The following is a 15,372-nucleotide window of genomic DNA, read 5'->3' on the forward strand; positions in this document are numbered from 1 at the left end:
GCGCGCCCCCTGGCGGCCGGGAAGGGAATCGCCCCGCGGCGACTAGAGCCCTTTCCCTTCCTCCTTAAAGGGACCGACACCCAAGCCTTCTCCCCGCCCCCTCCCCGCCGGGAGGGGAGCTTACAGAAGGGTTGGGTGTTTGCGGGGAGGCACCCGCCCCCCACCTTCACCCCCGACCCCAGCTGCCACTTTTCTCCTCCATATACATTCATTCGAAGGTCGGGGCCTGGGGTGCAGAAGGGTCAGGCGCCTGGAGTCTGGGTGCCTGTGTCCCCCCCACCCCCCAGGGGCTGGGGGCTGGGGACCCCGAATGAAGAGAGGGCTGGGGGCGGGGAGTCCCCCTGCACCACTAGGTCCCGAGGGAGGAGGGCAGGAGCTCTGGGTATGTCGCAGGGGGAGGGCCTGGGGTCTGGGGCTTGGCCTGCTGGGTCCCCAGAAAGGCGGGAGGGGTCCCCATGCCAGTTCTGAATGTATATATGATGCGTGTGACCCTCTTTTTTCCTTTGCGGCCACCCTGGTTTCCCTTCCCCCGTCCTCCCTCCCATGCCCTCCCGACCCCCCAGAGCGGCTGGAGGAGGGAACTGGGCTCCCGGGGGCAAGGCTTGGGGGTTCGGTTCCCTCCTCAGCCCCCCATGAGCTCTGCCTAATTTTCTCTTTGCATCCTTTCACCAGAGGAGGAGCGCCCCAAACCAAGGTGAGATCCTAGGGTGTGTGTGTCCCCCAAGCACATCCTCCTGAGTATGTCGCCCACCTTCAGGGATAGGGTGGGAGGGAAAAGAGAGAGAGAGAGAGAGAGAGAGAGGAGGGAAGGCTGACCGCACCCCTGCAGCCCTGCCCAATACAAATATAATGCAAGCTCTGCATGTACCAATAACCTTAAATTTGACTATTTTTACCCTAGCCGGTTTGGCTCAGTGGCTAGAGCCTTGGCCTGTGGACTGAAAGGTCCCAGGTTCGATTCCAGTCAAGGGCACATGCCTGGTTGTGGGCTCGATCCCCAATAGGGGGCGTGCAGGAGGCAGCCAATCAATGATTTGCTCTCATCATTGATGTTTCTATCTCCCTCTCTCTCAAATCAATAAAATCTATTTGAAAATATTTTACTAGCCGCATTTTACAAAGTAAGACAAAACACATAGAACTAATCTTTTTTCTCCTCCCAGAAATATTGTTATTGATTTCAGAGAGGAGGGAGATGGAGAGAAACATCAATGATAAGAGGAAATCATGGCCCTGACCGGTTTGGCTCAGTGGATAGAGCGTCAGCCTGCTGACTGAAGGGTCCCAGGTTCAATTCCGGTCAAGGGCATGTACGTTGGTTGCGGGCACATCCCCAGTAGGGGGTGTGCAGGAGGCAGCTGATGGATGTTTCTAACTCTCTATTCCCTCTCCCTTCTTCTCTGTAAAAAAATCAATAAAATATATTTTCATAAAAAAGAGAGAGAGAATCATGGACCGACCGCCTCCTGCACACCCTACACTGGGGATGGAGCCTGCAACCCCCGGCAGGTGCCCTGACCGGGAATCGAACCCGGGACCTCCTGGCTCACAGGTGGACGCTCAACCACTGAGCCACACCGGCCCAGCTAATCTTAATATTATATTTATTCAACCTGTGATCTGTGAAATTTCATTATTGAAACATTTAATTAACATAACACGTGAGAGTAGTTTGTAGCAAGTCCTGGAAATCAGATGTGTGTTTCCTTGCGTCCCTGGGATTGGGCCCAGGCACCTCGCCGGTGCCCAGAACCCGGATAGCTGGTGGCGGGGAGTATCAGGGACCCCCAACCCTCACTGTCTTCCTCTTCTTCCCCGTCCCCCCAGCCGCCCCGTGGTACCTCCACTGATCCCCCCAAAGATCCCGGAAGGGGAACGTGTGGACTTCGATGTAAGTAACCCACCTCCCCCAATCCGCCTTCCAGCAGCTGCAAACCCTTAGGCCAGCGGTTCTCAACCTTTCACAGGGGTCTCCTCTAAGACCATCGGAAAACACATATATAATTACATATTGTTTTTGTGATGAATCACTATGCTTTAATGATGTTCAATTTGTAACAATGACAATACATCCTGCATATCAGATATTTGTATTACGATTCATAACAGTAGCAAAATTACAGTTATGAGGTAGCAACGAAAATAATTTTATGGTTGGGGGTCACCACAACATGAGGAACTGTATTAAAGGGTCGCGGCATTAGGAAGGTTGAGAACCACTGCCTTAGGCTGCCTTGATGCAAATTAGAAAAAAAAAAGCAAAAAAACCCACAAAAACCAAGTAGGGTCCGAACACGGTGCTTTGCTGCCACCTGCTGGACATTTTGTGAACTGTCAACGCCGCGGATTCCTGCGGGGAAGGGCGCTGCCCGGGAATGATGGGGTTCCCACGGGAATGACGGGGCTCCCACGGGAATGATGGGGCTCCCACGCCCCGTCCTGCAGGACATCCACCGGAAGCGCATGGAGAAAGACTTGTTGGAGCTGCAGACGCTCATCGACGTGCACTTCGAGCAGCGCAAGAAGGAGGAGGAGCTGCGTCCCGCAGGACATCCACCGGAAGCGCATGGAGAAAGACCTGTTGGAGCTGCAGACGCTCATCGACGTGCACTTCGAGCAGCGCAAGAAGGAGGAGGAGGAGCTCATTGCGCTGAAAGACCGCATTGTGAGTCGGGGTGCGGGTGGGGCTCCCCCAAGTCCTCCCCCGCCCCCCCGGTGGTGCCATCCTCTGGGTCTTGGGGGGATAACGGAGAACGGATCCTGTCCAATACCGTCCCAAGGCCGAGACTTTCGGAAATGGACCCACGTCTGGCCACACTCAAATGTGTGCACTTTTTTTTTTTTTGCTCTGGACCTCATCTGGGGATGGGGGGTCTCGGGTGGGTGGTGGTGCCTGCACCCCCTCATTCTTCTCCGCCCCCCAGGAGCGGCGCCGGGCGGAGAGAGCGCAGCAGCAGCGCTTCAGAACCGAGAAGGAGCGGGAGCGGCAGGCCCGGCTGGCGGTGGGTGCCTCCCTGTGGGAGCCCCAATGTTCCTTCTTGCGCTGAGCTGATCTCTCCAGTTTCCATTCATGATATTCTCTGGGGTCCCCCAAAGGTCCTCACGCTGTGTTAGTCAAGGACCTTTCAGTTGGAAGGAACAGGAACCCCAACCCAGGCTGGATTCAGCAGAAAGAAAGTTTTATTGGCTCCTGACAAACAAAAGTCTAGGGCGAGTCTGCTTCAGGCATGGCTGGATCAAGCAACTCAAACAAATCTACCTATCTATAATAATAAAAGCATAATACGCTAATTAGACTGGACAGCCTAACAACCTTCTGGATGTCATTCCGGATGTCCTTCCTGATGAAGCCACGGTGGTGGGGGCCGAGGCAGAGGCAGTTAGGGGTGATCAGGATCAGGCAGGCAGGCAAGCAGTTAGGGGTGATGAGGCAGGCAGGCAGAGTGGTTAGGGGCGATCAGGCAGGGATCGGGCCTAAACTGGCAGTTGGACATCCCCTGAGGGGTCCTGGATTGCGAGAGGGTGCAGGGCGGGCTGAGGGGACTCCCCTCCTGTGCACAAATTTTGTACACCGGGCCTCTAGTATATATATAAGCGTAATATGCAAATCGACCGGATGGCGGACCGACTGCTCAGCTATGATGCGCACTGACCACCAGGGGGCAGACGCTTAAAGCAGGAGCTGCCCCCAGCCCACAGGCCCCGATCGATCGCCCAATGGGGAACCAGGAACTGGGGGTGGGTGGCAGTGGTCGCAGGTGGCACTGGGGCCTGATTGCCCTGCCAGTCGCCCCACACACAGAGGGCAAGCGGGGGCGACGGTGGGGGGCAGGGAGATGGGCCCTGATTGCAGGCCAGGCCTAGGGACCCTCCCCGTGCAGGAATTTCGTGCGCTGGGCCTCTAGTCCTATAATAAAGACCCAGTGTTTCTTTTCCCATCTTTCCATGCATGTCTCGGTGACCAGCTCACCCCTGCTTGCCGGGGGCTTCCCTGGTCTGAGCCCTGATAATCCTGCATCCCGTCTGTCCCAGGCAAACTGGAGTGGTCCCCCGTCCCTAACTGGTGAGAGTGTTTAGAACGCGCCCATGGCTTCAGGCCTTGGAACCGTGATCTGTGGTGGCATCCAGGAAGCGCCCGCTAGGACCACTTTTAAGGACCGGGAGTAGGGTGGTGTGGGGGGCAGAATAAGGGTGTCCCCAAGCAGCTCACACCCTGATTCCTGGGACCTGACACGGGAAAAGGGACTTTGCAGATGTGGCTAAGGGTCTGGAGACGGGGAGATGGTCTCGGGTGATCCGGGTGGGCTCAGTGCCCTCACCGGGTGGTGGTGGGAGGGAGTTGGAACAGTCGGGGCCAGGAGCAAAGGGATGCAGGCAGCGCCCGGAATCCGGGGAAGGTCAGGCCTCGGGGTTGAACCCCTTTTCCCACAGGAGGAGAAAATGCGGAAGGAAGAGGAGGAGGCCAAGAAGCGGGCTGAGGATGATGCCAAGAAGAAGAAGGTCCTGTCCAACATGGGGGCCCATTTTGGGGGTTACCTGGTCAAGGTGAGCTCAGCTGCCTTGGACTTGAGGTCTAGGTTACCAGGGAGGAGGGCTGGGGGCCTGGACTCCTGGGTCTGAGGGAGGAGGCTGGGGGCTTGGACTCCTGGGTCTGAGGGAGGAGGGCTGGGGGCCTGGCCTCCTGGGTCTGAGGGAGGAGGGCTGGGGGCCTGGCCTCCTGGGTCTGAGGGAGGAGGGCTGGGGGCCTGGCCTCCTGGGTCTGAGGGAGGAGGGCTGGGGGCCTGGCCTCCTGGGTCTGAGGGAGGAGGGCTGGGGGCCTGGCCTCCTGGGTCTGAGGGAGGAGGGCTGGGGGCCTGGCCTCCTGGGTCTGAGGGAGGAGGGCTGGGGGCCTGGCCTCCTGGGTCTGAGGGAGGAGGGCTGGGGGCCTGGCCTCCTGGGTCTGAGGGAGGAGGGCTGGGGGCCTGGCCTCCTGGGTCTGAGGGAGGAGGGCTGGGGGCCTGGCCTCCTGGGTCTGAGGGAGGAGGGCTGGGGGCCTGGCCTCCTGGGTCTGAGGGAGGAGGGCTGGGGGCCTGGCCTCCTGGGTCTGAGGGAGGAGGGCTGGGGGCCTGGCCTCCTGGGTCTGAGGGAGGAGGGCTGGGGGCCTGGCCTCCTGGGTCTGAGGGAGGAGGGCTGGGGGCCTGGCCTCCTGGGTCTGAGGGAGGAGGGCTGGGGGCCTGGCCTCCTGGGTCTGAGGGAGGAGGGCTGGGGGCCTGGCCTCCTGGGTCTGAGGGAGGAGGGCTGGGGGCCTGGCCTCCTGGGTCTGAGGGAGGAGGGCTGGGGGCCTGGCCTCCTGGGTCTGAGGGAGGAGGGCTGGGGGCCTGGCCTCCTGGGTCTGAGGGAGGAGGGCTGGGGGCCTGGCCTCCTGGGTCTGAGGGAGGAGGGCTGGGGGCCTGGCCTCCTGGGTCTGAGGGAGGAGGGCTGGGGGCCTGGCCTCCTGGGTCTGAGGGAGGAGGGCTGGGGGCCTGGCCTCCTGGGTCTGAGGGAGGAGGGCTGGGGGCCTGGCCTCCTGGGTCTGAGGGAGGAGGGCTGGGGGCCTGGCCTCCTGGGTCTGAGGGAGGAGGGCTGGGGGCCTGGCCTCCTGGGTCTGAGGGAGGAGGGCTGGGGGCCTGGCCTCCTGGGTCTGAGGGAGGAGGGCTGGGGGCCTGGCCTCCTGGGTCTGAGGGAGGAGGGCTGGGGGCCTGGCCTCCTGGGTCTGAGGGAGGAGGGCTGGGGGCCTGGCCTCCTGGGTCTGAGGGAGGAGGGCTGGGGGCCTGGCCTCCTGGGTCTGAGGGAGGAGGGCTGGGGGCCTGGCCTCCTGGGTCTGAGGGAGGAGGGCTGGGGGCCTGGCCTCCTGGGTCTGAGGGAGGAGGGCTGGGGGCCTGGCCTCCTGGGTCTGAGGGAGGAGGGCTGGGGGCCTGGCCTCCTGGGTCTGAGGGAGGAGGGCTGGGGGCCTGGCCTCCTGGGTCTGAGGGAGGAGGGCTGGGGGCCTGGCCTCCTGGGTCTGAGGGAGGAGGGCTGGGGGCCTGGCCTCCTGGGTCTGAGGGAGGAGGGCTGGGGGCCTGGCCTCCTGGGTCTGAGGGAGGAGGGCTGGGGGCCTGGCCTCCTGGGTCTGAGGGAGGAGGGCTGGGGGCCTGGCCTCCTGGGTCTGAGGGAGGAGGGCTGGGGGCCTGGCCTCCTGGGTCTGAGGGAGGAGGGCTGGGGGCCTGGCCTCCTGGGTCTGAGGGAGGAGGGCTGGGGGCCTGGCCTCCTGGGTCTGAGGGAGGAGGGCTGGGGGCCTGGCCTCCTGGGTCTGAGGGAGGAGGGCTGGGGGCCTGGCCTCCTGGGTCTGAGGGAGGAGGGCTGGGGGCCTGGCCTCCTGGGTCTGAGGGAGGAGGGCTGGGGGCCTGGCCTCCTGGGTCTGAGGGAGGAGGGCTGGGGGCCTGGCCTCCTGGGTCTGAGGGAGGAGGGCTGGGGGCCTGGCCTCCTGGGTCTGAGGGAGGAGGGCTGGGGGCCTGGCCTCCTGGGTCTGAGGGAGGAGGGCTGGGGGCCTGGCCTCCTGGGTCTGAGGGAGGAGGGCTGGGGGCCTGGCCTCCTGGGTCTGAGGGAGGAGGGCTGGGGGCCTGGCCTCCTGGGTCTGAGGGAGGAGGGCTGGGGGCCTGGCCTCCTGGGTCTGAGGGAGGAGGGCTGGGGGCCTGGCCTCCTGGGTCTGAGGGAGGAGGGCTGGGGGCCTGGCCTCCTGGGTCTGAGGGAGGAGGGCTGGGGGCCTGGCCTCCTGGGTCTGAGGGAGGAGGGCTGGGGGCCTGGCCTCCTGGGTCTGAGGGAGGAGGGCTGGGGGCCTGGCCTCCTGGGTCTGAGGGAGGAGGGCTGGGGGCCTGGCCTCCTGGGTCTGAGGGAGGAGGGCTGGGGGCCTGGCCTCCTGGGTCTGAGGGAGGAGGGCTGGGGGCCTGGCCTCCTGGGTCTGAGGGAGGAGGGCTGGGGGCCTGGCCTCCTGGGTCTGAGGGAGGAGGGCTGGGGGCCTGGCCTCCTGGGTCTGAGGGAGGAGGGCTGGGGGCCTGGCCTCCTGGGTCTGAGGGAGGAGGGCTGGGGGCCTGGCCTCCTGGGTCTGAGGGAGGAGGGCTGGGGGCCTGGCCTCCTGGGTCTGAGGGAGGAGGGCTGGGGGCCTGGCCTCCTGGGTCTGAGGGAGGAGGGCTGGGGGCCTGGCCTCCTGGGTCTGAGGGAGGAGGGCTGGGGGCCTGGCCTCCTGGGTCTGAGGGAGGAGGGCTGGGGGCCTGGCCTCCTGGGTCTGAGGGAGGAGGGCTGGGGGCCTGGCCTCCTGGGTCTGAGGGAGGAGGGCTGGGGGCCTGGCCTCCTGGGTCTGAGGGAGGAGGGCTGGGGGCCTGGCCTCCTGGGTCTGAGGGAGGAGGGCTGGGGGCCTGGCCTCCTGGGTCTGAGGGAGGAGGGCTGGGGGCCTGGCCTCCTGGGTCTGAGGGAGGAGGGCTGGGGGCCTGGCCTCCTGGGTCTGAGGGAGGAGGGCTGGGGGCCTGGCCTCCTGGGTCTGAGGGAGGAGGGCTGGGGGCCTGGCCTCCTGGGTCTGAGGGAGGAGGGCTGGGGGCCTGGCCTCCTGGGTCTGAGGGAGGAGGGCTGGGGGCCTGGCCTCCTGGGTCTGAGGGAGGAGGGCTGGGGGCCTGGCCTCCTGGGTCTGAGGGAGGAGGGCTGGGGGCCTGGCCTCCTGGGTCTGAGGGAGGAGGGCTGGGGGCCTGGCCTCCTGGGTCTGAGGGAGGAGGGCTGGGGGCCTGGCCTCCTGGGTCTGAGGGAGGAGGGCTGGGGGCCTGGCCTCCTGGGTCTGAGGGAGGAGGGCTGGGGGCCTGGCCTCCTGGGTCTGAGGGAGGAGGGCTGGGGGCCTGGCCTCCTGGGTCTGAGGGAGGAGGGCTGGGGGCCTGGCCTCCTGGGTCTGAGGGAGGAGGGCTGGGGGCCTGGCCTCCTGGGTCTGAGGGAGGAGGGCTGGGGGCCTGGCCTCCTGGGTCTGAGGGAGGAGGGCTGGGGGCCTGGCCTCCTGGGTCTGAGGGAGGAGGGCTGGGGGCCTGGCCTCCTGGGTCTGAGGGAGGAGGGCTGGGGGCCTGGCCTCCTGGGTCTGAGGGAGGAGGGCTGGGGGCCTGGCCTCCTGGGTCTGAGGGAGGAGGGCTGGGGGCCTGGCCTCCTGGGTCTGAGGGAGGAGGGCTGGGGGCCTGGCCTCCTGGGTCTGAGGGAGGAGGGCTGGGGGCCTGGCCTCCTGGGTCTGAGGGAGGAGGGCTGGGGGCCTGGCCTCCTGGGTCTGAGGGAGGAGGGCTGGGGGCCTGGCCTCCTGGGTCTGAGGGAGGAGGGCTGGGGGCCTGGCCTCCTGGGTCTGAGGGAGGAGGGCTGGGGGCCTGGCCTCCTGGGTCTGAGGGAGGAGGGCTGGGGGCCTGGCCTCCTGGGTCTGAGGGAGGAGGGCTGGGGGCCTGGCCTCCTGGGTCTGAGGGAGGAGGGCTGGGGGCCTGGCCTCCTGGGTCTGAGGGAGGAGGGCTGGGGGCCTGGCCTCCTGGGTCTGAGGGAGGAGGGCTGGGGGCCTGGCCTCCTGGGTCTGAGGGAGGAGGGCTGGGGGCCTGGCCTCCTGGGTCTGAGGGAGGAGGGCTGGGGGCCTGGCCTCCTGGGTCTGAGGGAGGAGGGCTGGGGGCCTGGCCTCCTGGGTCTGAGGGAGGAGGGCTGGGGGCCTGGCCTCCTGGGTCTGAGGGAGGAGGGCTGGGGGCCTGGCCTCCTGGGTCTGAGGGAGGAGGGCTGGGGGCCTGGCCTCCTGGGTCTGAGGGAGGAGGGCTGGGGGCCTGGCCTCCTGGGTCTGAGGGAGGAGGGCTGGGGGCCTGGCCTCCTGGGTCTGAGGGAGGAGGGCTGGGGGCCTGGCCTCCTGGGTCTGAGGGAGGAGGGCTGGGGGCCTGGCCTCCTGGGTCTGAGGGAGGAGGGCTGGGGGCCTGGCCTCCTGGGTCTGAGGGAGGAGGGCTGGGGGCCTGGCCTCCTGGGTCTGAGGGAGGAGGGCTGGGGGCCTGGCCTCCTGGGTCTGAGGGAGGAGGGCTGGGGGCCTGGCCTCCTGGGTCTGAGGGAGGAGGGCTGGGGGCCTGGCCTCCTGGGTCTGAGGGAGGAGGGCTGGGGGCCTGGCCTCCTGGGTCTGAGGGAGGAGGGCTGGGGGCCTGGCCTCCTGGGTCTGAGGGAGGAGGGGCTGGGGGCCTGGATGCCTGAGATCCTGTGGGAGAAGGTGGCCTGGATCCCGGGCCCCTGGGTGCTGACGCGGGAAACCATCTGGAGGATTCGTACCCCAACTCAAGGCGTCCCCTTCCCAATCCTCAGGCAGAACAAAAGCGGGGGAAGCGCCAGACGGGGCGGGAGATGAAGCTCCGCATCCTGTCTGAGCGGAAGAAGCCTCTGGACATTGACCACTTGGGCGAGGAGCAGCTCCGGTAGGTGGGGAGGTAGGTGGGGAGGCCTGGGTGTGAGACAGGGAGCTAGGGACCCTCCTCCAGATCCGGGTCGCAGGCGCCGGGTGCTGTGTGGCTTTGGGCCAGTGTCTCCCCCTCTCTGGGCCCCTGTAGAGTCCTCTGTGAAACATGTCACGGATACAGGGCCCACTCTGTGGGTGCCGAGACCTGTGAGTGAAGGTTGGCAAGATGATATTTTACATCTTTTATCTCACCCTAGAAGAGCTCAGTGCAGTAGACTTTTATCAGTTAAGAATAAATTTGGGCCCTGGCTGGTTTGGCTCAGTGGATAGAGCGTCAGCCTGTGGACTGAAGGGTCCTGGGTTCGATTCCAGTCAAGGGCACAGGCCCAGGTTGTGGGCTTGATCCCCAGTAGGGAACATGCAGGAGGCAGCCCATCAATGATTCTCTCTCATCATTGATGTTTCTCTCTCTCTCCCTCACCCTTCCTCTCTAAAATCAATAATATATATATATTTTTTAAAAAGAATAAATTTGCTCTAACCGGTTTGGCTCAGTGGATAGAGCATCGGCCTGGGGACTCAAGGGCCCTGGGTTCGATTCCTGTCAAGGGCATGTACCTTGGTTGCGGGCACATCCCCAGTAGGGAGTGTGCAGGAGGCAGCTGATTGATGTTTCTCTCTCATGGATGTTTCTAACTCTCTATCCCTCTCCCTTCCTCTCTGTAAAAAATCAATAAAAATATTTAAAATAAAATATATTTTAAAAAAGAATACATTTGGCACCCGGCCAGTGTGGCTCATTGGTTTAACATCGGCCCAAGAACCAAGAGGTCCCTGGTTCAATTCCCGGTCAGGGCACATGCCCAGGTTTCGAGCTTGATCCCCATTAGGGGTCGTGCAGGAGGCAGCTGATCAATGATTCTTTCTCATCAATGTTTCTATCCCTCTCCCGTCTTCTCTTCTGTAAATCAATAAAAGTATACCTCCTGCTGGCACCCACACTGAGGCTGGGGGTGCAGCCTGCAGCAGAGGTACTTGCCCTGGACTGGAACGCTCCAACCATTGAGCCAAACTGGCCAGAGCTCTTTCCCAGTTTTATTTTATTTATTTATTTATTTTTTAAATATTTTTTTATTGATTTCAGAGAGGAAGGGAGGGGAAGAAACATCAATGATGAGAGAGAATCATTGATCGGCTGCCTCCTGATCGCCCCCTACTGGGGATGTGCCCACAACACCCAGGCATGTGCCCTTGACGGTAATCGAACCCAGGACCCATCAGTCTACAGGCAGACGCTCTATGCACTGAGCCAAACCGGCTAGGGCTATTCTTATTTTTTTTTAATTCTTTGGCTCAACTAAGCAAGAGATGAAACCTAAAAGTCAGAATAACAGCTTTGTCTACATAAAAATGTAACTACTTGAACCACAGGGAAAAATTACTAACATATGACCAAATGTTCATCTACTTTTAGTGTATGGATTCACATAAGAAATACAAAAAAAGGCAATCCAAAAAGTAAAAACCAGAATGGATAACACAAATGTACAGTGGTTCCTCCCTTAGCCTTGTATCCATGCATATGAGCATGACCAATGGACACTGACAATAGGGGGTGGGGGCATGTGCTGGGGGCGGGAGCAGGCGGACAGAGGTCAATGGGGGAAAAGAGGGCCTGTCCCCTGCTGTCCCAGCATCGCCCTCCCTCCCTCCGCAGATCAACCTGCTCTACAATCGCATCAGCCATGCCCAGAAGTTGTAAGTGTGACTGAGCCCCACACCCTCCCTTTTGCCCTCCCCTCCACCCCTCCCTCGCCATGTCCCTCTATTTTTTAAAAAATTGATTTCAGCCCTTCCTGGTTTGGCTCAGTGGATAGAGCATCGGCCTGCGGACTGAAGGATCCCGGGTTCGATTCCAGTCGGGGCACGTGTCCGGGTTGCGGGCTTGATTCCCAGTGGGGCGTGTGCAGGAGGCAGCCGATCAGTGATTCTCTCGATTCTCTCTCATCATTGATGTTTCTCTCTCTCTCTCGCTCCCTCTCCCTTCCTCTCTGAAATCAATAAAAATATTTTAAAAAATTGATTTCAGAGAGGAAGGGAGAGGGAGAGAGAGAGAGAAACATCAATGATGAGAGAGAATCATTGGTCAGCTGCCTCCTGCACGCCCCCCACTGGGGATCGATTGGCAACGCAGGCATGTGCCCTTGGCCGGAATTGAACCCGGGACCCTTCAGTCTGCAGGCCGACGCTCTATCCACTGAGCCACACCAGCCAGGGCCATGTGTCTCTAAGTCACTGGTTCTCAAGGATGGGGGTGACCTTGCTGCCCAGGGGACGTCAGGCAAAGGCCGGCCCGCTTTCGGCTGTCCCCCCTGCCCGGTGCTCCTGGAGGCGGCTCAACACCCTCCAGGGCCTGGGACAGCGCCCCAGAGCAGAGACCCGGCTCCCAGTCATGGGCATAACTCCCAGCAGCACCCCCCCAGCACCTCAACTCAGCACAGACACTCCATGAGACACTGGGGTCTTCGAGCATGAACCCCACCGCCCCAGCCAGCGAACCCCGATGAGAAGGCACTTGCCCGCCTCTTCCTCTGGGCGTGGAGGGCGGGCCTCTTGGGGCTCCCATCTCAGAGGCCTGAGGAGCCCTCCCTCCTGACACCCCCTCCTTCTCCCGCAGCCGGAAGGGGGCAGCGAAGGGCCGCCTTGGAGGCCGCTGGAAGTGAGGATGGGGGGGGGCCACCCGGAGGCGTCCGAGCCCCTGGAGTGCTGGTCCCGTCTGTGTCCTGAAATAAAGGCTCCGCCCGCGGGCACCTGCTGAGGTCGTTGTTATTATTATTTTAAATATGTTTGTGTTGATTTCAGAGAGGAAGGGAGAGGGAGGGAGAGAGAAACATCAATGATGAGAGAGAATCATGGATCGGCTGCCTCCCGCAGGCCCCACACTGGGGATGGAGCCTGCAACCCGGGCGTGTGCCCTGACGGGGAATCGAACCATGACCTCCAGGTTCATAGGTCGACACTCAACCACTGAGCCACATGGGCCGGGCTAGGGTTTTTGAGAAGTGGATGAAGAGACCAGAGCTTTCTCTCCACCATGTGAGGACACAGCGAGAAGGTGACGATCTACAAGCCAGGAGGAGGGCTCTCACCTGAGCCCCCCACGCTGGCACCCGCTCTCAGGCGTCCAGACCCCAGCAGCTGGGAGACGGACTCGCTGGTGGATGAGCCACGCAGTGGATGGTGTGCTTGTCGGAGTATGAGCAGCCTGCGTTGGCTGGGACAGTCAGCGCTCCAGCAGCCTCCCCCTCCCTTGACGTCTCACAGCGCACTTCCCTCTCACACGCAACAGGCCCTTTTGTGCAAGTGGCTCTCGCAAGAGCTGTGTCTAAATGCCAGGAGCCAGAGCTGACTGGTCACATGCTTAGTCAGTCCTGTTTCCACACCGGGCGGGAGAGTGCACCCGGGGCTCCGCCCTCGAACATTCGCGGTTCAGCCCTGGATCTGAACCATCTTTGCGATGCGGACCAGCATCTGGGTTTCAGCCTGTTGCAGGGGAAGAGGGAACATCTTTTCTCTTTCTTTTTAAAAAATATGTGTGTGTGTGTGTGTGTGTGTGTGCGCGTGTGTGTGTATATATATATTTAAATATATTTTTATTGATTTCAGAGAGGAAGGGAGTGGGGGAGAGAGAAACATAAATGATGAGAGAGAATCATTGATAGGCTGCCTCCTGCACGCCCCCTACTGGGGATCGAGCCCACAACCCTGACATGTGCCCTTGACCGGAATCAAACCTGGGACCCTTCAGTCCGCAGGCCAGTGCTCTATCCACTGAGCCAAACTGGCTAGGGCTAATATATATATATATATTGATTTTAGAGACAAGAAGGGAAAGGGAGAGAGAGATAGAAATATCAATGAGAGAGAAACATCGATCGGCTGCCTCCTGCACGGCCCTTCACCCATCACTGCCCCCCCGACCCCCCGGGATTGAGCCTGCAACCCGGGCCTGTGCCCTGACTTGAATTGAACCATGACCTCCTGGTTTATGGGCTGACGCTCAACCACTGAGCCACAACAGCCGGGCGGGAACATTTTTATTATTATTATTTGAAACCATTGAGGCTATTTTCACCAGCAGTGAGGAGGGCCTGCAGCTCTGAGGTCAAGCATCGATACTCCAGGGTTATTACTGAGAGAAAACAGGACTGAGGGTAGAAGAGAATTTAATGAGTGGAGTCTGAAAATGCCTGCACACAGCCAACGTCTTGCACCTAGCAGATACTTTACGCCTGCTGCCTCGACAATCCCAGAGGTGGAGAGACTGGGCCAGGTCCCAGAGCTAGGAAGGGGGCCGAGACGAGGTTCCAACTCAGGACTGCCTAAGCCACAGCTGGAATGCTTCACCATGGCAGTGGAATAGAATTTTTGAAATAGAAGTTAAAGTCGATTAAAAATTGCCGAGAGAGCTTATGGTGGGAGCGCGTCCTGCAGATCCTTCTGTGGGTTGAGCAGATACCTCAAATTCTGTCTGCCACAAACAAGTGGTCACAGTCACACAAAAATGCAGATGGATTTCACACCAAAGCTTATGGACACCGTAAGCAGAGGCACCCACCCAGCCACACAAATTGCAAATGCACATGATTATAATGTGTCACCATATGCACAGGCATGGAGACACATCCAGCAACCTATGGATGATTTACTGCCTAACAAGGTTGATAGGTAGGTGTATGAGAAGAGTGAGGCTGAGGACTACATATCCCAAGAGACATGGAGACTGGTATGCCCTTTTGTATCTATGGCCGGTCCTCCCAAAGTCTCATGGGATTTGTAGTTTATTTCTTTGCACAGGCCCAAGGACTTCAGAGTGGGTAGAGTCTCTTTCTTCTGTCCAGATTTCAGCCCCTTTCTATGTGTCTTATTCTGGTCTCAGAGTGACTGCAGGATACTTAAGGTGAGGATTATTTTGTGCTTCATAGTGCTAGGTATGAGACCACTCGCCCTGAACTACAAATCCCAGCATGGCTTGCAGGGGTGTGTAGGGACTGGACTACATTTCCCAGCGTGCTTCACGACCCAGGGCGAGACCAAGGGAAGCGAGAGCCAATAGGTTCTGTGGGTGCTCATTGTGGATCCCTCTTCTTGGGTTCCTTTCCCCATATGATCCAGGAGTTATCAGGGACTTGGGACTTCTCTTGCTAATGAGCCTGATTTCTTGAGGTGGTACCAAGTGAGTCTTTAGGGGCGTGGCCATGCGGACTACATTTCCCAGCAGGCCCCAGGCTGTTGGCCCATTGCTGTGAACTTTGTGCCAAAAAAGTGAATTTCCCAGCATGCAGTGGGCGGCCAGCCAGGGAGGCTTGGACATGCATTGCCTTTAATGATTTAGGGGTTGCGGACTCAATTTCCCATGGTGCCCTGAAGTTTTTCAGGACCTAGGGAATCCCCTTACTCATTCATTCAGAAACTATTTTCAGTTACTATTAGGCTAAGTTCTGGGCTCTGGGAACAAGGAGTGCACACAGAAGCAAAATTCGCTGTTTTCCTGTAGCTTATTTCTGGTTGAAGGGAGCAGACAGCCCAAAATACATCAATTCGATGATATGAGGAAAGCTGATAAGGAAAAATTATCTTTATATTTTTAGGACTTCCGGGCTGCAGAGTCCCTTTTCCTACCAGGTCCCCTCCCTGAGATACTCAACTACATTTCCCAGCATGCCGTGGGGGGGGCACACCTCCGACCGACAAACTCCATTTCCCAGTGTCGCTCGGGGCATCCCCTCCGTTAGAGTTCCATTTGACCCCTGAGACTAGCGGATTTCCCAGTCTGCCTGGGGGCAGCTAGAGGCTGGAACGCTGCCCTTAGCAACCTCCTCTTGCTGGAGATTCCCCTTCCCAGCGCTCCCCGCGGCTCTCTGTGACCCGTGGACTGCATTTCCCAGCGA

The 15,372-nt window shown here is 60.4% G+C and overlaps 1 protein-coding gene across 1 annotated transcript in view; it reads left to right on the plus strand.

Moving 5' to 3' along the window:
- The window catches only part of TNNT1 (troponin T type 1 (skeletal, slow)), a 22,113-nt gene extending 9,874 nt beyond the window's left edge, over positions 1-12,239 (plus strand). The window contains exons 5-13 of the mRNA XM_014537335.1: positions 675-694; positions 1,828-1,891; positions 2,549-2,665; positions 2,925-3,002; positions 4,432-4,545; positions 9,331-9,440; positions 9,573-9,628; positions 11,116-11,179; positions 12,099-12,239. Coding sequence (XP_014392821.1) covers positions 675-694; positions 1,828-1,891; positions 2,549-2,665; positions 2,925-3,002; positions 4,432-4,545; positions 9,331-9,440; positions 9,573-9,628; positions 11,116-11,179; positions 12,099-12,144 — 669 coding nt within the window. The 3' untranslated portion in view covers positions 12,145-12,239. The remainder of the gene's footprint in view (positions 1-674; positions 695-1,827; positions 1,892-2,548; positions 2,666-2,924; positions 3,003-4,431; positions 4,546-9,330; positions 9,441-9,572; positions 9,629-11,115; positions 11,180-12,098) is intronic.
- Positions 12,240-15,372: the final 3,133 nt, after the last annotated feature.

This window comes from Myotis brandtii, unplaced genomic scaffold, assembly GCF_000412655.1.
Source record: "Myotis brandtii unplaced genomic scaffold, ASM41265v1 scaffold1763, whole genome shotgun sequence".
Taxonomy (NCBI): Eukaryota; Metazoa; Chordata; class Mammalia; order Chiroptera; family Vespertilionidae; genus Myotis; species Myotis brandtii.